General features: G+C 41.3%; 1 protein-coding gene across 2 annotated transcripts in view; it reads right to left on the bottom strand.

Moving 5' to 3' along the window:
- Positions 1–833: 833 nt before the first annotated feature.
- Positions 834–24177, bottom strand: part of BLMH (bleomycin hydrolase) — a 42008-nt gene continuing 18664 nt past the window's right edge. For both annotated transcript variants that reach the window (XM_081580193.1, XM_081580194.1), the window contains 5 exons: positions 23930–24088; positions 23745–23812; positions 21924–22041; positions 19264–19333; positions 834–1801 (listed from right to left, as the gene is read on the bottom strand). In XM_081580193.1, coding sequence (XP_081436319.1) covers positions 1650–1801; positions 19264–19333; positions 21924–22041; positions 23745–23812; positions 23930–24088 — 567 coding nt within the window. In that variant the 3' untranslated portion in view covers positions 834–1649. The remainder of the gene's footprint in view (positions 1802–19263; positions 19334–21923; positions 22042–23744; positions 23813–23929; positions 24089–24177) is intronic.

Here is a 24177-nt window from a genome sequence, read left to right as displayed (position 1 = left end):
GATCACTGTTGTTCTGCTTGGGTAACAATTTTTGACTGAAATTGTCTTTTATTTCACCTCTGTTCTTCATAGACAGTTTTGCTCAGTATAGAATTCTAGGTTCATGGTTAATTTCTAATTGTCTTTTGAAGGCACTTTTCACAGTCTTCTGACATATATAGTTGCTGATGAGAAGTCAGCAGTCAATCTCATTGTTTTTTCTTTGGAGGCAATCTGTGTCGTTTCTTCCTGGATGCCTTTAAGATTTGTTCTGAGGTTTCACCATGGTGTGTCTGGAAATGGATTTATCCTGCTTGGAACAGGATTACTAGAGTATTGTAAACACTGATTAACATTTGAGCCTGTAACTAATGTTATCTTGGAAAGTGCTGTGACAAACAGTATTCCATGCTAGAATTGAGAAGATTCTTTCAGAGCCTGAAAGGTAGGGGACTCAGGCACTGACAGAAATGTTGATTAGGATGCTGTATTTCTTTGCTTTCAGTGACAAGAGAGGCCAGTCTTAGTCAAATACATCTTCTTCAGCCCACTCTAAGGCTGGATCCAGCCGAGCCTTACTTCCCACTCTTGCAGTGACCCTAGAGCTTGGGAGAAATCATGGTTAAGCAGCAGAGGCACCAGCTTTCCTAAATATGGTGCCTAGAAGCCCTCTGCAGGAGCCAGTGAGGATCCGCAGAAGCTGGGAAGAATCACACATCCCACAGAGAAGCCAAGGCAGAGAAGCTCTGAACCATCTTGCCGTTTCTTCACTTTCAAGAACACGAGCCATCTGGCTACCTTCCTTTATAGCCAAATAAACACACACTTCTTAGGTCAAATAAGCCAACATACTCTCATTTAGCAAAGTATTTTATTCAAAAGCTTCTCAGCACCATCTAGTTGTCAGAAAGAATGGATGATATCCCCTTTTTGTGCCCACCCAACTCCCAATTCCAGAGGCAGAAGTTGAACCATTTGGTGCGAGCTCCCTCTAATGATTATAACTCAGATCATGATAAGGTTTTGGTTGTTCTCTCATCCACTTTCTCTAACCCTCTACTTAACCACGACTCAAGTAGAGCCATGGTCTCCACAGTTCAGAACAACTGGAAGGAATCATGTCAGTTTTGATCAACCTCCCATTCCTGGGCTATTCGAGGCACATAGAATTACCTTGACAAAAACTGAATTCAGTGACTGCCACCTAGGAGGGACAGTGATACTGTCAGGCAGCATGCAGTTTTGAGAGCTCAACTATTAGGGCACCCTCCCCCCACTCTACTCTAGGGACAAGGAGCACTAGGTCTGCTTTCTCTCCACACATCTCAATTGCTCATCCTCTCCTGCCTTATTAACACAGACACAGAACCAAACTGGTGTGACAGAGTTAAGACAAACAATTACATCTGATTAAAATGCTAAGAGATCCTGAGCTGTTGGAGATGAGGAGAGTAGATAGAGTGACCTGATCTTTCCCTTTTTTTCTTTAAGAATATTTTGTTTCAGCATAAAGCACACTTTCCCAAAGAGGTTCCTGGAGTAGAAATCCAAGAGTCTGACTGTATCCTATGGGAACACACAGTCATCTATATCACTTTGGCTTCAGTCCCTGGATCTGTCCTTTGCAGCTACTTCAGGTCCCATGGGAAGAGGAAAAGTTGGAGGCAACATCACTTGGCCAAAGCACCCATGGGGTCCCAGGCTGGCAGGACAATGGGTTCCTGCTCTAGTACAGCTAGCACCTCTTCAGGGACATGCTTCTTGTCCACCACCACTTCGTAGACGTACTCAGAGAACCACTCATCCATCATGCACAGGTAACCTGGAGAAGAGAACAGGAGCCTCATGAATCCAGAGGGAAAGGGGCAAAGAGCAAAAACCTTACTGGCACTATGAGAAAATCTTTAACAAAGCTAGCATTTGCACACGTTTTTCACCTTTCCCATCTGTCATTTCATTTAACCCGATTATTTAAAAAAATTTTATTTATTTATTTTTGGCCGCACTGGGTCTTTGTTGTTGCACGCAGGCTTTCTCTAGTTGTGGCGAGCACGGCTACTGTTTGTTGTGGTGTGCAGGCTTCTCGTTGAGATGGTCTCTCTTGTTCTGGAGCATGGGCTTTAGGTGCGTGGACTTCAGCAATTGTGGTCCTTGGGCGCTAGAGCTCAGGCTCAGTAGTTGTGGCTCACAGGCCCAGCTGCTCTGTAGCATGTGGGATCTTCTCGGACCAGGGATTGAACTCCTGTCCCCTGCACTGGCAGGCAGATTCCTAACCAATGGACCACCAGGGAAGCCCCCTGATGAAGTCTTATTAGCAATCTACAAAACAGACAGGACAGCAGGGTTATGTTTTAACCAGTTAGAAAAACTGGGGCTCAGAGTAACTAAGTGATGAGCCCAGGTCACATGGGTGAAGTTCAGAGCTGGGCCTTGGACCGAAGATCCTGTGCTATTCCATGCTCCGGCTGCCTCACTGAGGGTGAGTCAATGACCCTGAAGGTAGGAGGAAATGTTTCTTGTTCACACAGCCATATGTAGGGGGTTAATCTCTAGGGTCAGAAGGGCAAGCATACCCGTCCCACCTTCTCAGCATCACTGGCTGTTTTCTCTCCTTCCTCTCTACCATAAATTTCTACCCAACAAACAGCTAAGCCATCAGGGGAATCCTGACAGAGTCTGGTCTTCATTCTCAGGGAGCCACTTATTTGCAGATGATACTGTGTGAGTCTGCTTTCTTAGGAGGAAATCTGACCTATATTCCTTGCTGAGGCCCTGGGATTTATGGATCTCTCCAGTGGTAGGTATGAACAGGGGTACATCAGTACTAACACCCCAGACTGAGGCTTAGCTGAGAAAAAGTGTGGTGTCATCAGGTACCTGATGACAGATACCTGCCTTTTCCCATCAGGGAGACTATCCCAGGCTCCACTAGTGGTGGTAGGCTCAGTTGCTTTAATCATACCTGATTCTCTGTGAACCTATGGACTGTAGCCCACCAGGCTTCTCTATTCATGGGATTCTCTGGGCAAGAATACTGGAGTGGGTTGCCATTTCCTCCTCCAGAGGATCTTCCTGACCCAGGGGTCAAACCTGTGTCTCGTATGCCTCCTAGCACTGGCAGGCGGGTTCTTTATGACCAGCACCACCTGGGAAGCCCGTAGGCTCCACCAGGAAAACATAAATTCCTCTTCAGGATCATGCCACCACCAAACTGAAATGGGAAAACGCTTCACCTGAGGCATTGCTAATACAAAGAATGAAATTAAGGCAAGAGATGAAAGTGTGTGTATTTAAAATAAGGATGGGCCATGGAGAGAGCAGAGGACAAAAGTGTGTACCTACACAGGTTACTACCTACACGCCGAGCACTCACAGTAACTAGCGATCTTCATCATCATCTTACCATAGCTGGCACCTGCTATATACTAGACACTTGAGCTGTTTTTCTTGGCAAATGTGCAAATCTAGGTCTGTGCTATATCACTTTCCACTACAGAGGACCGAGAGAGAGGGAGAAGAGGTAGGTATTCCTCCTAAGGTGGTCCTCTAGTATATTGGTTCTCAAACTTCTTGGTCCCAGGCTCACGACTGTGCACTTAAATCTATTGAGGACCCTAAAAAGTTGTTGATATGGGTTATACTTAATGATGTTAACCACATTAAAAATTAAAACAGAAAGCTAAAAATATTGATTCAATTAGGAAAAAATAATTATATCCTCCAATACAAAATAAATTTTAGTAAGGAAAGTGGCATTACTTTGTGATGCAGAAGACAGCTGAATTCTTATATCTGCTTCTGTGTGCAGTTTGCTTTTGGATGAAGCAGAAGAAGCAAATCTGGCCTCATGCAGATATGCTGTCAGAGGAAGGAAGACCTTGTAGATGTCCTAAAAGGGTCCCAGGGACCTGGCAGGGGTCCTCAGGGCCCACTCTGAGAACTGCTACTCTAAAAGCAAGGCTGATTTAAATAATTAAAAGGCAACGTGATGGTAAGTCTACTTTTATAAACTAAATGGTATGACAGAGGACATTATTTAACTTGAAAACAGGACTGCTTCGGGGAGCTCGTCTCTGCTGCACTCTGCCCCTCCCTGACGGAGTCAAGGCAGCTCATCCTGATATGGCACCATGTGTTTGCCCTCTCCAAAAAATGCCAGGAAAAGTGCGCAAGGGCTCACGCCAAGTCAGATCACGACGATCCCCTCATGATCCAGGGCTCCATTCTCGACAGGAGACACCGGGAAGAACAAAAACAAACGTTCCCAAGTCCCTGCCCTCTCACATCACTCACGTCACTGCCACTGAGTTCCAACAGCCAAAGCTTGGTCAGTTGAAGGGCCAGCTGGTACCATTTCTTGCTGCATCCTAAGTAAATGCTTTCTGAGAAAAAGTTTTAGCATCTGCCTTGCCCACGAGGAGTTTTCAGTGGGCAGGGGACCAGGCTACTAAGTGCCACACCATCTGAGACATTAGGCATCCTTCCCCTCACCCTAATGCTCGCTGAATAAATCCTGAGAGGGGCTCGGGGCAGGCAGCGAGGCAGGTGAAGGATGGAGGCAGATTCATGTAATAAAGTTCTGTGTCCTTTTGACAATACTATCTTCACACAATCAAATGAGTCTTCAAAAAATGCCTGGAGAAAATGGACAATAAGTACATCTATGCTATCTTGTTCCAAAAGCAGGAGATAAGATTAAGTCCTCACAAATTAAAACTCCTATCGATTGTAATCCTCCCTTTCAGGGTCCCTGCCAAGAAGACCTGCCTTGATTAGTCTCTCTCTTCAGGATATGAGTTCTCTGGGGGCCCACAAAACCTCACGGTCTAGGTGGCTGCCGAGTAATTGCACTCTGGGTAGATAATGACCTTGTGGCTGCTGTAACTGTTGATACTGCATGTCCTGGCGTTTGACTGAGAAGATTAGGATCAGTGTGTCTGAAACTCGAGTGAGTGCTGTGGAGAGGAGCAGCAAGGTGGCCACTCAGGCAGGATTGGAGCGGCCATCTTGATCTGAGGAAAGTTGTGGCTTCTAGCCCTCATTTACCTTGGTCACTGGAAACCGGCATTCCCCAAAGACCAAAGAAACAAACAAAAAAGGAAAACAAGAACTAGAACACTTTCTAACACCATACACAAAAATAAACTCAAAATGGATTAAAGAGCTAAACGTAAGACCAGAAACTATAAAACTCCTAGAGGAAAACATAGGCAAAACACTCTCTGACATAAATCACAGCAGGATCCTCTATGACTCACCTCCCAGAATATTGGAAATAAAAGCAAAAATAAACTAATGGGACCTAATTAAAATTAAAAGCTTTTGCACAACAAAGGAAACTATAAGCAAGGTGAAAAGACAGCCTTCAAAATGGGAGAAAATAATAGCAAATGAAGCAATGGACAAAGAATTAATCTCAAAAATATACAAGCAACTGCTGCAGCTTAATTCCAGAAAATAAACGACCCAATCAAAAAATGGGCCAAAGAACTAAACAGACATTTCTCCAAAGAAGACATACAGATGGCTAACAAACACATGAAAAGATGCTCAACATCTCTCATTCTCAGAGAAATGCAAATCAAAACCACAATGAGGTATCATTTCATGCCAGTCAGAATGGCTGCTATCCAAAAGTCTACAAGCAATAAATGCTGGAGAGGGTGTGGAGAAAAGAGAACCCTCCTATACTGTTGGTGGGAATGCAAACTAGTACAGCCACTATGGAGAACAGTGTGGAGATTCCTTAAAAACTGGGAGTAGAACTGCCATATGACTCAGCAATCCCACTGCTGGGCATACACACCGAGGAAACCAGAATTGAAAGAGACACGTGTACCCCAATGTTCATTGCAGCACTGTTTATAATAGCCAGGACATGGAAGCAACCTAGATGCCCATCAGCAGACAAATGGATAAGGAAGCTGTGGTACATATACACAATGGAATATTACTCAGCCATTAAAAAGAATACATTTGAATCAGTTCTATTGAGATGGATGAAACTGGAGCCCATTATACAGAGTGAAGTAAGTCAGAAAGAAAAACACCAATACAGTATACTAATGCATATATATGGAATTTGAAAGATGGTAACGATAACCCTATATGCGAGACAGAAAAAGAGACACAGATGCATAAACAGTCTTAAGGACTCTGTGGGAGAAGGTGAGGGTGGGACAATCTGAGAGAATAGCATTGAAACATGTATATCATCATATGTGAAACAGAACGCCAGTCTAGGTTTGATGCATGAGACAAGTGCTCAGGGCTGGGGCAATGGGATGGCCCAGAGGGATAGGATGGGGAGGGAGGTGGGAGGGGGTTCAAGATGGGGAACACACGTAAACCCATGGCTGATTCATGTCAATGTATGGCAAAAACCACTACAATATTGTAAAGTAATTAGCCTCCAACAAAAGTAAATAAATTAATAATAAAAAAAATCTGCTCCAAGGATCCTGACATTGCATTCAGAGAAACAAATAGATAAATAGATAAAGAAAGTCAGCTTTAGGGACTAAGGTGAAATTAAATTTTGTTTAAACATTAAATGTCTTGCTTACACGCAAGAAAGAAAATAAAGAAAGGAAGAGGAAGAAATAAAATAAGTGAACAGTCCCTCAAAGACACTGGCAATGTTTCTATATCTGTTAAGAGAAAGAGAAGCATGGGTCTGTAAAGGGAGAAACAGCATCTGTAGATACAGCTCTAGACAGACTAGGCCTAATGCACTCAGAAACAGATGGGATTCCGATGGGTTCGTTTAAGGGAAAGAAAAACTTTACCCTAAAAAATCAGTTTTCTGAAATCCTACCAAAGATCTAAGTTTTAAACCTTTCAGACGTAAATTAAGGTGATAAAATATTATTATTTATAAATGAGAGAAATGTTTTGCTTAGTTCTATGAAATATTTCACCTCACTAACAAACTACTTGTGGTTCAATTTTTGTTGTTGTTGCTATTTTTAAAAAAAGTATGACAAAATCAAGTTATCTGTTCTGCTGTGATGAATCTGTCTGGCAGCCTGAACCTAAGGAAGCCAGACAACTGAGGCCTCATTAAGTCACTGCCCATCTTTCACTTGATGCTGATAACTCAAGGCTGAAGAAAGGCTCCCAGAAAGGGAAGGAAAGCCTCACTGACACTTGTCTCATATTTCAAACTTCCTAATAAATAGTGAGAAATCACTCTGCAAAATATTAATCAGTCATTTAAAATGAAGTTGCAAAGACTATGCAGTAACATGGAAAAATGTTTAAGTGATAAAAGTAAAGTATTTAAAAATAGTATATCCTTTATAACTATGTTAAAATTCCAAATACACAGGGGGAGAAAACATGAAAAACAATGATAATTTTATATCACGGGGTAGGTGATTTTCCGCTCAAAATTCTGAAATATTATATTGCTTTTTGATTCCTTAAAGATTATCCAAATAATTAATGCTCCTTATAAAAAATCTTGGAAGGAGAGGAGGAGGAAGATGATAAAATGAAGGAAGAGGAGCAGAAGGAAGAAGTGGATGAAAAGATGACAAATATACATTTTAAAACTGCCTACGATCCTACCATCCTGGGTTAGACCCTGTGCGTGCGTGCTAAGTCGCTTCAGTTGTGTCTGACTCTGTGTGACCCCATGGACTATAGCTCGCCCACCAGGCTCCTCTATCCGTGGGATTCTCCAGGCAAGAATACCTGGGTTGCCATGCCCTTGTCCAGGGGATCTTCCAAACCCAGGGATCGAACCCGCATCTCTTATATCTCCTGCACTGGCAGGCAGGTTCTTTACCACTAGTGCCACCTGGGAAGCTCAGGTTAGGCCCTAGTTAGATTTTATGTCCTGGAGAAGGAAATGGCAACGCACCCAGTACTCTTGCCTGGAAAATCCCAAGTACATCCTCTGATAAAAATTTATATTTGTAGAGGCTATACATTTAATAAAAATGAGATAGCATAATGTTCTTATACCACAGAGTATCACATATGCTGTTTTCCAATATTGCTCTTTTCATATTAATAAAAAAACTATCTATACCATAATTTTTAAGTGCTGAATTTATGAGTAAAACCAAAACGTGTTTAATTCCCTACTGTTGGAATCTGAATTATTTTTTCATGCTTAGAAACAACACTGCTATAAACAATTTCATAATTAAACCTCTGTGTACATCCTTAATCATCTACTTAATTTCTTTATGTCCTTATCAATAGTGGGTATATATAATTACAACTTTCTTTTTGGGTCCAATCTGAACTTTTGTCTGTGGGTGCTTGCTATTCAGTTTTCTGTTGTAAAGAGTCTGTTTGGGACCTCTGCCTAACTTTAACTGGTATGTTTGCCATTTTCACAGTGATCAGTAATAGGGCTCTCTATATTAATACAATGATTACAAACATTTTTCCTATTATGTAATTTGCCTTCTAATTTAGTTGATGATGTTTTCTAGTGTACTAAATTTTTTTTTGTTTTTTATGAAGTCAAATTTATCAATCTTTTCCTTTATGGCTTCCAAGTTTTTTTTGTTATGTTTATAAACATTTTTGTTTGATGTATCCACATCAGTAGTTTCATTATCTTGCATTGTCTGGATGTACCATAGTTTAACCAGTTTGGCCACCAATACTTTGGCCACCTAATGCGAAGAACTGACTCCTTAGAAAAGACCCCAAGGCTGGGAAAGATTGAAGGCAGGAGGAGAAGGGGACGACAGAGGATGAGATGGTTGGATGGCATCACTGACTCGATGGACATGAGTTTGAGCAATCTCCGGGAGTTGGTGATGGACAGAGAAGCCTGGCGTGCTGCAGTCCATGAGGTCACAAAGGGTCAGACACAACTGAGCGACTGGACTGAACTGATAACCATTTCCCTGCTATTATATTAAAAAACATTTGAAAGAAAAGTGGGGTAAGTGGTAAGAAAATGTAAGAAACACAGTCTCCATGAAAACCACTCATTAAGGCCTTGACACAGCTATGAACATATACAATCTCACAGGTAATTAAGTAGTAACAATCTGTCAACCACTTCTGTTAGTTACCCACTATGTAAAGCATGCCTTACATTTGTATGGAGTATGCTACAAAATATACAAAATGACACAACCCCTATAGAATGGGAAAAATTTGAGTGCCTTTGTCCTCTTTACTAAGCAATGCCATTTCTGGAATTTCATCCTACAGACACACAGTACCTGCATGCACACAATATGCATGTAATTATGTACAATGATAGTTAATACTTATTCAACTTGGGCTTCCCTGGTGGCTCAGTGGTACAGAACATCTCTGCCAACACAGGAGTTGTGGGTTCAATCCCTGCATCAGGGAGATCCCCTGGAGAAGAAAATGGCAACCCACTCCAGTGCTCTTGCCTGGGAAATCTCATGGATAGAGGAGCCTGGTGAGCTACAGTCCATGGGGTCCAGAAGTCTGATATGACAGCGACTAAATAACAACAACATCCAGCTCTTTCTATTGTCAGGCACTGTTCTAAGCACTCTATGATAAACTCAGTGAAATACTGTTTGTAGTAGCAAAAGCCTGGAAGCAACCCAAGCTCCATCAGTAAGGGAACTGGTTAAGTAAACTATGGTACATCCAGACAATGCAAACTAATAAAACTGTACTGATGTGGAAACGTACTGACAGGCCTCCAAGACACGCTGCTGAGTGAAGTGAGAAGGAGATGCAGAGTGGGGAGATCAGATATGCTACCTTCGGCGCACTAAAACACACTGGAAAGTCACAACAGAAATGAAGAGAATGGGAACCTGAAAGACGTGGGAGGTGAAAGGAATACAGAGTGACAGAGATGGAAACAAGATTCCTCTTTTTATATTTCTTTGTATTTCGATTTTGGAACAGTATAATTTTATTATTTAGTAAAATAATTATACCTTAGTAAGCAAAATGAAACAAAACTCACAGGTAGCTCTGTAGGGAACTTACACTTCAGAGTGCAATTTTATATCCACTATCTATCCTTGTTTCGATTTTAATCCTCACAGCAACACTATGAGGTAGGCGGGGTTGGTATGAGTTGTTTAAAGTCATAGCTGGTAAGTAAAGCCCATACTCAAATCCAGGTCTTAACTTCAGTCTTTTCCATGGGGCTCAGCTTCCTCCAAAAGAGTACTCAGTGGCAAAGAGAGTGGCAGGTAGTTATCCTCTGGCCAACAGATACCACGTAATCTAGTTTCTAATCCAGGCACTGTCTAGAACCAATTCCATCTGCCCACACACCCCACACTGATGGTCACGCGCCCAGGTTTTGCAGGGTTTGTTTATGAGGTATTTCGTTTCTTTAAATTAAAGAGATGTCATGTGTTCTAAGTACATTTATTTAGAAGCCTGGAGAACAGGATGGGCTGGATGTTTTGTAAAGAAAACAAACCTACCGCTTATAAGACAGATATCTGGACAGGGATCTGAGGAGAGGCCTCTTTTTCCTCCAGGCCAAACATCAAAGTCTGGTTTTGTGGTGAGCATACATTCAGGATCCTGAACCTTTTGCCGAGAAGGGAAGGGCTACTCTTACAGCTGGGTATTACCTGTGGCCTCGTTCAGAAAGAAGGCTACGGAAGATTTCATCTCCCTGGTAAGCAGGCAGAGTGGAAAATGTGGTTGGGAAAGAGGATTGTTTTGGTTTGTGGGTTGCATTTTTTTAAAAACCATCAACCACAACAAAGTTCAGTCTGCAGAAGTGCACACTTCCTGAGGAAGTGCCTGCTGCTAAGGAGCCCAGAAGAAGCCTGTCCACCTCTGGGCTGCGGAGAGAAGGCAATGTACCAGCCAGTCTGACTGTTTTGTTTCCCTGGACTGTGAGCACTATCCAGGCTAGTCTGAGATCACACAAAATCCTGCCAGCATCTCCGATGTTGGACAGGAAGAGAAAACACAAATTCAGGTGTCATCCAAGGGTCTGTTTTCTCGCCAAAACTTAATGACTTCTCTCTGACCCCAAACATTACTACTCCTATTTGTTTCAGGCAAAGTCGGCTTTTTGCTCTTTCCTCAAAAGCTCCATGGATGACAGGCCATGTTATTTCTTGGCCCCACGCCTCGGACTTGCCTGAACCACGCTCCACAGGTCAAGAGAGACGCTTCTCAGCCCCTCTCCCCTTGGCTGGCCTCCCACGTCCTTTCCCAAAACACCCACAACCCAAGCATCTTTCCTAAAACTCTGCTCACCTCTGAAGGATTGCTAAGGAGCCTCCCCAGTTCCAATCACTCACCATCTCTCTTGTAGTTTATCCCCTATGTTATTGTGCATTTATTCTCTTATAGTAAGTTACAAACAACATATGGAGCACGATTTACAGCCTAATGGTCCCAGCTCAATACCCAGCCTGCCCACTCCCCATACCTAGCATGTGGAGGAAGCAAGTACACTATGTTTCTGGCATGGCACTAACAGCACAGTTGGGGATCTACCCTCCCTCCACTTACAGTGTCCCAAACCTGCTCTAAAGCCCAATCCCAAGGCCTCCTCACTTGACTCATTTCTGGCTGCCCCTCTGCAATGCGATTTTCCACCAAGTTTTCCCTGACATCACCTAGTCCCGTGACTTCTCACCTGGTCCTGCGACTTCAGTAACCTCAGCTTCAATGTCTTTCTATTGTCTCCCCACTGAGGGGGCTCTCCCCAGCTCCTCCTCTTTTGCTGTCATCCGCCTTCTTGGAGAAATCACCCCTTCTCTGGCTTTTCTTGGTCTACTTATCCTGTATCTCACAGTCAGAGGAGCATACCACAACTGCCACTTCTGTCACATCACAGCCCTCTTCCAATCCCCTTCCACATCCCAGGTGGAGAAGCATGAATTCCTCTGAGGGTCAGAGACGTTTGCACCGTGGTCTGTGCACGGCTCCCTGCATCCCGTCGATAAATGTGAGGTGACACTGTTGCTAATGGGTTTTCCTTGGCACTAGTTTCTTCACCTCTGCTGCTTTCTCTCGTGAAAGCCTAAGCCCAGGTGACAAGCCATCTACCCAGTAAACCGGAGATGTAGTCCAATGGTCACCAAGGGTCCTGAATTCTTAAGAGACCTGACGCTAGAACCATGGGCAGGTTAGACAGCCCTCTCTCAGAGGGAGGAGATCTTATGTTCCTGCTCTCCCACTCTCTTTTGTCTACAGAGAACATTAACAATGGTACCAATGATGGCTAATGTTTTCGGGCATTTCTTATATGCCTGGCATAGTTCTCACAAACACCCTATGAGGTAGGTACCATTACTATTTCCATTTTACAGATCAGAAGACTAAGGATTATAAAGGTTAAACACCATGACCAAGGCTACACAGCCAATAGGTGGGACAGCCAGGATGTGTTCCCAGGCGTCTAGTGCCGGGTTCTATGTCTGACCTCTATCTTTCTCAAAGCAATGCAGACATACCTTGGAGACCACCTGGGAAAATGACAAATCCTCTCTGCAGGACAAAGGAAATACACACCAATCTACATTGAACGTGAAAGGATTTCTCCCTGAAACGGATTTCGGCCTGTAGGCTATGAGGAGCCTTCTCTCACAAACGGTAGGCAGGTGGCGCTAGTGGTAAAGAACCTGCCTGCCAATGCAGGAGACATAGGGGTGTGGGTTTGATCCCTGGGTTGGGAAGCTGCCCTGGAGGAGGGCATGGCAATCCACTCCAGTATTCTTGCCTGGAGAATCCCATGATAGAGGAGCCGGCCAGGCTTACGGTCCATAGGGTTGCAAAGAGTCAGAGACGACTGAAGCAACTTAGCACGCAGGCACAGCCCTGTCCTAGTCACATACTTGGATAAGGAAGCAACTGTCCGCCTGAGAGCACGAGCTTCCACTCACATTCACTATTTTTTAGCTTGTGTCAACCAGGCTCAGTGGTTAATGAAGACGGATGATGAGGAGTCCCTCTGAGAGAACTCAGATACCCAAATTTGATGGTGTCAGAGAGAGACATGTAAGCCTGGAGAGACATGAAAACCCTGAGGTGACAAAACAAATTTGTATGTTGCTCTTTTACAGGAAATCAGAAGCCTCTGCTTTTGGCTCATATAATTTTCTTATTTTGGCAAGTTCAGTTCAATAATGTCTATAATTTACATTTGTGCTAGAAATCCAAACCAAATCTCAAACTGACCTGCAAATAACTGGTTATCTTTCGTAGGTAATATACATTTTTAGGGAAGCTGCCTGTGTCAAATTAAGAAATCTCAATCCCAATTCTATCTCCAACACTGTGCAACCTGGGTAAGTCACAACCTCTCAGCATGTTTTCACTTATTCCCATAAAACATGGGTGCAATTATCCACGTTCATACCCTAAGTTACTCTGATGCCATGAGCAGCAAGGTGGGGGTGGGGAGGATGGGACAAATGCATTAGCAGATGTTGAATTCTTATGAAGCAAGCAAGATGCTATGAACTATAGGTTCTGAGCACCTCTGATAGAGATACAGACTATTCATTGAACTCTTTAAGAGTTATGTAACAGTGTACACTTAGATGGCTACACATAAACTATAGGACATCATAAGGAAAACAGTCATTATCTATGTTACCGACAGAGAAATGTGAAACCACAAGAAGGCAAATTACTGTCCAGGATCTATAATCAAGAAAGTAGTAACTGTCTCTCTTGGTTCTACCGTATAACATTATATGAAAGATATGATGAAATTTGTGCCTAGCTTTGAACATTCTGTTCCCAAAATCACATGGTGAGGCAATTAAAGGCCATGCTTTTGGTTTTTACGAAGCAGCAGAATTCCAGATGTTATGTGAATCAGTCTCGTTAAGTTTCTTTCCAGATTAATCTCTAACATGCCAAAGCCTCATGAGGAAGTCTGGAAATTTTACTAAAATGAAATCAAGAACAGGCTTACATGTAAGAAAAGATGAAGAATGTGAGTTAAAAACAACTTCAAAGTTGAAGCTGAAAGGCAAAAAAGCAGTTTGAAAAATGAAAAACTAATCTTGGTTCAAAATGAAAACTTAGAGAAACAAAATTTTTAAAAGATAAAGATTTTCCTTCAGTGACCATTGAAGAGTCAGAAAATTATATTCCCTCTAACCTCACTAAGAAGCTGTGCTATTTAGCATATTAAGAAACTAGACTAGACAAGCATTAAGAAGTATGTTATGACCATTCTACCTTCAGGGCTCTGATGTATCAGACTTTAGAACTGGAATACCATCTCATGACTAAGTGAACCAATAATAAAAAGAAGTTCCATAACAAGACTGGTTCATCAGGGTGACCATCCAAGAATTGAATTTACTGACTATCAATACTTTGTTGCATGCATGGCAGAATGTTTATAACTACTGAAGCTGAGTGATGAACACATGGGGAATTTCTGAATACTATTCTGCTTGTATAGGCTTGAAATTGCCCATGATAAAAAGTTAAGGGAAAAAAAATCAAAGAACTAAGTTATAAAAAAAGTTAATGAAAAAAATCAAAGAAACATGCTATAACCATGTTATTTCTATGAGCAGACCAGATAATACTGGAACAGAGAAGCTAGGAGGAAACACAGTTTAGTGATAAAGAGTAATGTCAGACTGTCCAAATTATAATTCTGGATCTACCATTTATTAGTCAGATGACCTGTAGGTCACTCTGGCATAAAGATTATGCTCTTCTTAGATGAATTTCTGACTAAGAGCGAAAAGCACCAAAGGTTATTTCCCCTATTTTGAATTCCTAAACATTTTACAAACTACTTAACTCTAACAAGCCTGTCAGCTTTTCAAAATGAAAGACAATGTAACAGGTCCCAAGGTCTGTTCCCTCATTCAGCTATGGAATCCATAGCTAATACGATCCATAAAGAAGGTACAAAATGCACAGTCAAGTATTTCAAGAAGAAGGGGAGAAAAGTCAGGTAGGTTGTATGCCATCTCAGATATGTATTCAGTTTTCAGTCCAGCTGACTAAGAATACTAGTGTTCACCAATATAAAGTAACTCAATGGATTCAGTAAGATAAGAATTAATTTCTCCCTTTATGTCTCTTGTGGGCAGAGGTCATATTTATCCCCTTTGGGAAACAGTTTATCGGATTTCATCATTGATACTAGACTCTGGGCAGAAAGGGACATGAACATGACCAATGGGGAAGACCAAAGCCAGAGCTGTGCGGTGCTCAGTCACTTAGTTGTGTCTGACTCTTTGCGACCCCATGGACTGTAGCCTGCCAGGCTCCTCTGTCCATGGGGATTCTCTAAGCCAAGAACACTAGAGTGGGTTGCCATGCCCTCCCCTCCAGGGGATCTTCCCAACCCAGGGATCGAACCCCAGGTCTCCTGCACTGCAGGCAAATTCTTTAATGTCTGAGCCACCAGGGAAACCCAAGAATGCTGAAGTGGGTAGCCTATCCCTTCTCCAAGGGGAATTTCCCGATTCAGGAATGGAACTGGGGTCTCCTCCATTGCAGGCAGATTCTTTATCAGCTAACAGGGAAGCCCAAAGCCAGAGCTGGGCGGAGGAAAAAGGCAGCCTGCCCAAGTTTCTCTGCTCTGTTTACCGCCAGCTTGTAGTATTACCAACAGTGCTTTTTGAGAAACCATCAATTTTAACAAGCAGAAATCCCCTAGAGCACAGTAACAAACTGCTAACAATGCTATATCTACAGAAACAAAATCCTAGCAATGGTGTTTCAGGTTGTCACATCTCCTAAAAGAGCACAAAGGGCTTCTGTCTCGGACATGGCGGCCAATGCCCACCAGGATGACGGACGGGAGGGCCCTGCTGAGGTAAACACACATTGCCAGCATAATAACATACCACGTACTCTCCCTAAGGTCAGGCCAAGTGTGCCAATTAAATTAGATCATGTTTTCTTTCCTTCCTTCCTGTTAAGTCAGAAAGAACATTACCAAGAAACACAGGAGAATAATTTATTTTTGGCTTTGAACAAACTATTCACTACACCCACTCAGTTCAATTTCTTATCTTTTGGCTCTCTACTGAAATGCTTTAGTCTGTATAATCTCAGGCATTTCACTTTTTCAAGAACAACAAAAAAAATTAGTTTAGTCCTAACTCGACAGCTGCAGGCTTCACTAGGAAGGATTATAGGCAGATCAGGGAGATCAAGACCCCAGCTCTCTCAACATAATAATGGAATGAGTAAGTGAACAGAAACCAAACTTTTATTGAGTGGGGTGTAGAGGTACAGTTGAATGGAAAAAAAAAAAATTAGCAAGGTAACCTAGAATCCCCTTTAAGAATAAGTATTTAGGTTCAAAATAATAAAGACAGTAACTCGCCCTACACAAAACAGAATCTTTGCCTGACTTTACAAGCAGTCTGTCCTCTCTTAAATGGATATCACTACTATCTACACTCAGTGACTCTTTATAGATAGAAAAATAATCTCAGAAACAAGCCAATGGTCCAGGCTGGTCAAATCAAACCATAACTTTAGTCCTTTTTCTACACACTAATCTTTATGATAACAAACCATTTACAGGGACCAAATAAGACCAAAAATGAAACAGAAGCTACAAGTTTCATCTGAAACAATCTTATGTTTTAAAACGTTGTTCAGTCGCCCGGTCATTTCTGACTCTTTGTGACCCCATGGACTGCAGCAAGCCAGGCCTCCCTGTCCCTCACCATCTCCCAAAATTTGCCCAAGTTCATGTCCATTGCATCAGTGATGCCATCCATCAATCTCATCCTCTGATGCTCTCTTCTCCTTCTGCCCTTAATCCTTCCCAGCATTAGGGACTTTTCCAATGAGTCGGTTGTTCGCATCAGATGACCAAAATACTGGAGCTTTAGCTTCATCATCAGTCCTTCCAAAGAGTATTCATGGTTGATTTCCCTTAAGATTGATTGGTTTGATCTCCTTGTTGTCCAAGAGACTTTCAGGAGTTTTCTCTTTTACCACAGTTCAAAGGCATCAATTCTTTGGCATTCTGCCTTCTTTACGGTCCAGCTCTCACAACTGTACGTGACCACTGGGAAGACCACAGCCTTCTCTGTATGGACCTTTGTGAGCAGGGAATGTCTCTGCTTTTCAACACATTGTCTAGGTTTGTCACAGCTTTCCTGCCAAGAAGGAATCGTCTTCTGATTTCATGGCTACAGTCACAATCTGCAGTGATTTTAGAGCCCAAGAAGAGGAAATCTGTCACTACATCCACCTTTCCCCCTTCTATTTGCTATGAAGTAATGAGGCTGGATGCCATGATCTTAGTCTTTTTAATATTTAGTTTTAAGCCTACTCTTTCACTCTCCTCCTTCACCCTCATCAAGAGGCTCTTTAGTTCCTTTTCACTTTCTGCCATTTGAGTGGTATCATCTGTATCTCTGAGACTGTTGATATTTCTCCTACTTGATTCCAGCTTATAACTCATCCAGCCCAGCATTTCTCATGTGTTCAGCATACAGATTAAACAAACAAGGTGACAGCAGACAGCCCTGTCGTACTCCTTTCTCAGTCTTGAACCAATCCGTTATCCCATACAGGGGTTCACCAAATTCTTCCAATTCAGGCTTTTCCTTTGCATTCATTTCTTAACTATCATCAATTTACATATATAACTGAATTCTGATTGCTTATTTTACATCTTTCTGCTAGCTTTCTTAAAGTTTATAACCCATCTCTACCTAATTCCAATGTTTTTGTGTCTTAAAATGAGCTCACTTTATAAGAAATCACCAATTAAAATACATGTTGCACTTTAATTCATAATAGTTTAGCAAGTGTCGCGTAATCACAGAACAATGACAGAAATCACAGAAGGGGGACATGCAACTATGTGATGATTAACAGAGTAACACTGCTGATACTCATTTACATATAAATACTGAGCTGCAGAGTTCCATAGCAGACCCCAGGGACAGTTAAGCCAAAATCCACCCATCATCATTTCACAGGGAGATGATAAGACTTGGAATGACAGACGAAATGGCCTCTCGGTGTTGGCCAGCACAACAGCCTATGCTGCTCAATCGGGGCATACACAAGCCTTGTCACGCCTCTTTTAAGACAGCAGTTTTCAAATACAAATGACTGAAGCTCCACGTGCTCACTTCCAAGCCTCTACATCCCTCCTTCTTCCACCTTTTTACCCCTGGAAATCCTAGAGCTCCAAAGGACTTAGCTGGAAAATCATTTAAACAGAGAGGGAAGTAGCAGGTAGAGAGTTGTTGAGATCTCTAATTTCTTTTTCTTCTCTTTATTTTTTTTAAAGAAAATTTCTAGCTGATTCCTGCTTGGGTGAGATGGCTGAAGTTTGATTCCAAGTGTCTGGGTTATCTCACTGGATTCCCTATCTAATTCCTCCCAGCATTCTAGCTAGTAAGTAAGCTGTGGTTAACATGTCCTTCCTAGCTGGAATTCACTGGCTAAGGTAAGGAATGTGGACTTTGGGAAGAAGGTGCTATAAGATGCACACAGCACCCAGGCAAACAAGCTGACATGCATCATGTTCTAAGGCATTTGCCACTTTTTGGTTTGAAACCCTAAAAATTAAAGCAAACACCACCTTAAAAGGCTTTTATCTACTATTATCTACCATGAAAAACAGTCTTAAAAAATATGGTTTCAAAGATTTGCAAGAATACACCCTAAACAGTTAATCAATGGTGATCTCTGGGTGGCAGGATTATTAGAGGTCCCCCCCCCCACCCTGACTTTGGGCTTATCTGTAGTTTTTATTTTGCTACAACTCACATATATCTGTGTTTGTTTGTTTTTTTAAAGCCCAATTACTAGAATTTACTTAAGACTTCTGCCTGGCTTTTGATTGTCAGAATAAAACAGTTCTAAATGGTAACCACAGCATTCTTTTCCTCTTTAGACTTCACAACTTCTAATGAGTCTCCAATAAATGCCTCAAGTTTCTTGCCAGGCCCATTCTCCTCCTTGGAAGGCTTCTGATCTTCTAGAGTTAGTGCAGCCAACAAAAAAGCACCAAATGCTGTACGGCCAACAGTCCTGGCAAAGGGCACGCAAGTTTCTTATTGGCCAAGGGATTCCAGTACAGAGAGGTGTAGAAGGGTCACTGTGGTCTGGAACAAATGCCAGCACATACTGGTCTCAGAGCCAACCAGGGCGTTCAGGCCTACCACACTGCTGGCAGGAATGCCGGGGGCAAATGAGATCCTCAGATTTTTCTCTAGAATAGTCCAGCTAATAATTTAGCTAACTGGACCAATTCCTGAAAAATAAAAACGATCCACACCAGGGCAACTCTTTCTTTCCATATCTCTTGGGAGGCGGAGAGTAGAACAGAACCCAGTCACTTTGAGTCTGGTAGTATTACCAGCGTAAGCTTACCTTTGTGGCCATGGTCTTCACCCCATGAATTTTCCACTCTCCACTTCATGAAAGCGCCCTCCTGATCATCCTGCAAAAGAGTGGATGACAGCGTAGAGTCTGAAATGACATCTGTCCTGATGAGGTGTCATGTAATTTTAGCTTTTATTCAGCCACTCAGAAGAAACAGCCTTCTCTATACAGCAACACTACACATGACCAGGGCCATATACCTTCATTAAAAGAGAATGTTTTATTAGAGGTGGAGTTTGAATCCCTTCAGGTGAAAATGCAATAAACCCAACCAAGCAATAAATACTACTATTTTCTCCTTTACATTTTATGGTATACAGAAAATAAGCACATTAAAATGCCTCTTGGCTAAGAAAAACAAAATGTTAAAATTATGAAAAGCAGTGAACACCGTCTGAATCCAGGGACTCTTGCTTTCAATTAGCATTCTTTGCAGAGGAATCTCACTGTATTTATTTTAGCAATGAATCTCAGACCTAGTCAAGAGTTTAAAAAAGAAAACAAACACATTCCCATCACACAGCCTACTTTTCTTACTTAGGGGGACCAAGAAATGATACTCTCCCAAATATGCTTTTTTACTGATTTGGTTACACAAATATTGAATTTAATACAGCAGAGATGGAATAGGAAAGCAAAACATTATTTCCATAAAACAAAACCTAGGCAGTTCTGTTCATCTTCTATCTTTATCAATAAAATGATGCTCATCATGATAATTTTCATTTATAGTTTGTATTACAGTGACACAGAGAGGGATAAGAAGGTTCCATTTGGGAAAAGACTGTTCTCTTTCATGTTTACCCAGAGCATTAGCTGATGTCAAAACAACTTAAATCTTTGTAGCCTGAGAAGAGAACTAGCTCCTGAATTATCTCCTAATGATTTCATCTGTCAACTCTCACTTGCATAAAACTGCACGAATCACATCTAAATGGGATTCAATTTTACTCCTGACAGTTTTCTTGACTCTCAGAAATTTTCCATCTCAGAAATAGCCAACAATCAAACCCAAAACTTTCAAATACCCTTATCTGGACTACCCCTTAATCTTAGCCCCAGAGATTTTCAAAACCATATCAACAAACTATACATTCTGGGTCAAGCTTATTGAATGTTTTGGTTTTCTACTCCCTGCATTGTAGTCCATCTTTACTTTCCTTTTAAAATATCACTGTTAGAATCTACATCACCTAAAGTCATTTATTACAGTAAGTTTGAAAATGCTTCCTCTTCTTGCCTTTGCCAATGAATTCCTGCATGACCTAGATCAAGCCACGTCATCTACAAATATAGAATAGTATCTGGAACTCCCTCTCAGGGATTCCAAGAAATCAGCAACGAGAAAGGATATCCCAGAATACTTACAAGCATTTATCTCCACATTATCATTCAAATGCAATGCAAACTAGTTTTATAGCGGTCAAAAGTGGAGAGAAGAGAAAAATCTCAATATAAAATTCCAGTTATGATAACATTAATTCTGCTTTATAATATTAACATGTAATGTAGCTCCATTTCCCAGAGGGAAAAACAGCGTATTACTAAACCATGTCAATTAAAGAATCGAACTTCCAGAGAAAAAGACATGGAGTATGTATGATTTTTATTTCTGAAAAGTAGTAATACTCTATAACAGAGATGGAAAATGATAAAAAACCAAACTCTCTTGGAAATTATCAAGTTTTTGTTTTCCTTTTTAATAGTCCTCTAAATAGTTAAAAAGTTTAACTTTAAGGAGCTTAGTTGTAAATCCACTGAATTTTATAATATAGCAGGCCCAAACAGAACCAAATACCAAGTTGTTCATATTTAAGTATTTTAATAGTACTTTATTCTAGTTTATTTACGATTGCATTTTACCTCAAAATTTATAGTATTTCATGAAAAGTTCCTTCCAATATTTTGCTTCTAATGTCAAGATAGTTATTCTGTGGCATTCTTTCCAGTAATTAGATAGGCTTGGAAAGAACATTTTTGGTTGCAGTGGTAAAGAACGTTTTCTCTTCTTTATGATCCCTGAGCACAGGAGTAAAACTCTCTTCTACAGACTGGGAATGAGGAGGCTTATTTGTGAAAGATAATACTGCAGTTGTTGTTTCCAACACTGTATCCTAGAAACAGTGGTATTACTAGTCAGAATATTCCACAGGGAAATCCAAAATACTCTACCATCCAATTTCCTGAAGCTCTGAATAAACTCAGTACTGGCCATGGAGTCCACCAATTACTGTTATTGACATTTTACTGCAGAAGAATCTGAATGACAAAGGTGAGACTGAATATAAATCATCAAGATATGAACACTTTCAAGGCACACTGTAATTCCTTATTAAACTGAAGGGGTCTTCTTCCAAGTTTCCTTGCTGATCTCTTTTCACACGGAGAATTTCCAAAGTTACAGAAAAGCAGTTACTTCCTTACTCCCTGCTGACCCAAATTCTGTTCCTCATGGAAAGTTCCTATTTTTATTACTTCTGAGAGCATGCAGCCAACCCCCCAGGGAGGTGGGTACAATGTCTTGCTTGGAAGCTAACTTCTAACAGGAAGCACATACACTGTGAAGAAGCTCTGCTGGATTAAATGGCCTGCGGGGGAATGGAAGTCCACCTGTGCAGACACTGGTGTCTGCATGCTGGGGGTCATACCTTTTCTGAGACAGCAGTGAAGGTCATGGCGTGGGTCATAAGTGACTCGCCAAAAGTCAGCCTCTCAGCTTTATTCATGTTCTTCATGGAGACACCGAACACCAACTCATGGTCGTAGCTATTAAAAAAAGAATAATAGCACAGAATACAGAAAGTACAATCACGGGGGATAATTGGCTTCTGGCTATAAGAAGATCACAGAAGAAACTGAAGGAGCTCAGCAGCTCCAGACAAATCTGGGCTGCAGCTCTTCTGAGAGCATGGTACGTGCAGAATCTAGTCTCTCACTGGGATTCCATTCTCTCTGTGTCACAAGAGCACTCAGAAAAATAAGAAGTTATTAAACATAAATTCCCCTAATCAAAAAACCAATGAAAGGCTGCACTGTCAATTTGGAAGGAAAACAACAACAAAAAGTTTTCGAAGTATTTCTTTAAAAAATGGTCTCTTTTGAGCTGGTTGGGCTTCCCCGGTGGCTCAGCTGGTAAAGAATCCGCCTGCAGTGCGGAAGACCTGGATTTGATCCCTGGGTTGGGAAGATCCCCTGGAGAAGGGAGTGGCTACCCACTCCAATATTCTGGCCTAGAGAACTCCATGGAGTGTATAGTCCATGGGGTCCCAAAGAGTTGGACACGACTGAGTGACTTTCACTTTTAGCTGGTAGAATTCAGTTTCTGAATTCATGTAGACCATGGCTAACTGTGAAATTTAAATAAATGTCAAAATATTAGAGAATATTTTCAAAGTTTAGAAAAACCTCATGAATTCTTCTAGCAGATTTCCTTTCTCCTACTGTTAACTGTCAAGATATTTACTCACTGTCAAGATATTTACTCAAATATATGAATATATTTATTCATATATTTGTATCAAGCTCATTTCCTACAAGCAATAATTACTTAAAAGTAACACTAATGTGATAAATTTTAACAGTCAAGGATTTGGTATGATTTCATTCACAAACAAACCTTCATTGTCATCAACAACAAGAAGGAATGCTTTAAAGTGTGTATGCAAATTAGCCCTAGCTGTCATAAAGACAAAATACATAAGGTATCAAAATAATAGAAGTAGTAAGAAGAATCAAACATCAAACAAGAGACCTAGAAAACCTTTTGTTACATCCCAAACACACTTAACAGATTTACACATTAATCAGTTTTTTTTAAAACTGTCTTCCTCAAGGAGAAATATTGTATTATATCCCTTATATGTGGAATCTAAAAAGAAATGATATAAATGAACTTATTTACAAAACTGAAAGAGACTCACAGACTCAGAGGAAGGACTTGCAGTTTACCAGGGGAGAAGGACTAATTAGGAGTTTGGGATGGACATGAATATACTGCTGCATTTAAAACAAATAACCAACAAGGACCTACGGTATAGCACATGGAACTCTGCTCCATGTTATGTGGCAGCCTGGATGGGAGGGGAGTTTGGGAGAGAATGATACATGCATATGTATGGTTGAGTCCCTTCACTGTCCACATGAAACTACCACAACATGGTTAATCAGCTATATCCCAATACAAAATAAAAAGTTTTAAAACAAGTTTCTTCCTCACGTAGTATGACTTTTTAGGAGCATCCAACAATTTCAACTCAGATATGATCTTGACTTCCCAGGTTAGAGCATATAAATATGTAGCATTCCAGCCTTTCGGCTATGAATCCTCAAACTCTACAAAATGGAAAGAAACAGGCCCACCCTCAGGCTTAATCTCTGAATGAACCTCAGCTGAGTCACTTCGTACCAAGAGTGCACGCCAACAGCCACAACCCACAAATGATTTCCTATTTTAAATTTCTTGTACTCACACATTCATGTCACTGAGGCCCAGTTTGCCATTGAAGTGTTTCCCAACATCACAGCCAAACCATACAGCCTAGAAACAGAGGAAAGAGGAAGACAGAATGTCAACATATGTCCTATCTTCCTATTACACCAAAGATTTGGAAGAGGTTTTAACTCTGTATGTAGAAGACACAGAAATAATACCAACCTCTCCATCTTTGATGGAGGCAGCAACCATCTTTTTCAAGAAGTCAACGGGCTGGTTGTTATACAGAGTTTTTCTCCCTCCAACCATATTGCTTAAATAGTCCACCGTGTAAAGTTTGTTGTACTTGTGCTGAGGCCGAGGGTCATTCACTAAACAAATCTAGGAGATCAAGAATATGTTGATCAGAACATAACACCAGGAATATCAAGATATAGACCTCCCCTCCAAGTTCATATATTTGTATCAAG

Source organism: Giraffa tippelskirchi, chromosome 3, assembly GCF_054371585.1.
Source record: "Giraffa tippelskirchi isolate mGirTip1 chromosome 3, T2T-mGirTip1v1.2.pri, whole genome shotgun sequence".
In the NCBI taxonomy this organism is placed as follows: domain Eukaryota; kingdom Metazoa; phylum Chordata; class Mammalia; order Artiodactyla; family Giraffidae; genus Giraffa; species Giraffa tippelskirchi.
The sequence above is the reverse complement of the archived record's forward strand: the minus strand, read 5'-3'. Positions and strand labels throughout refer to the sequence as shown.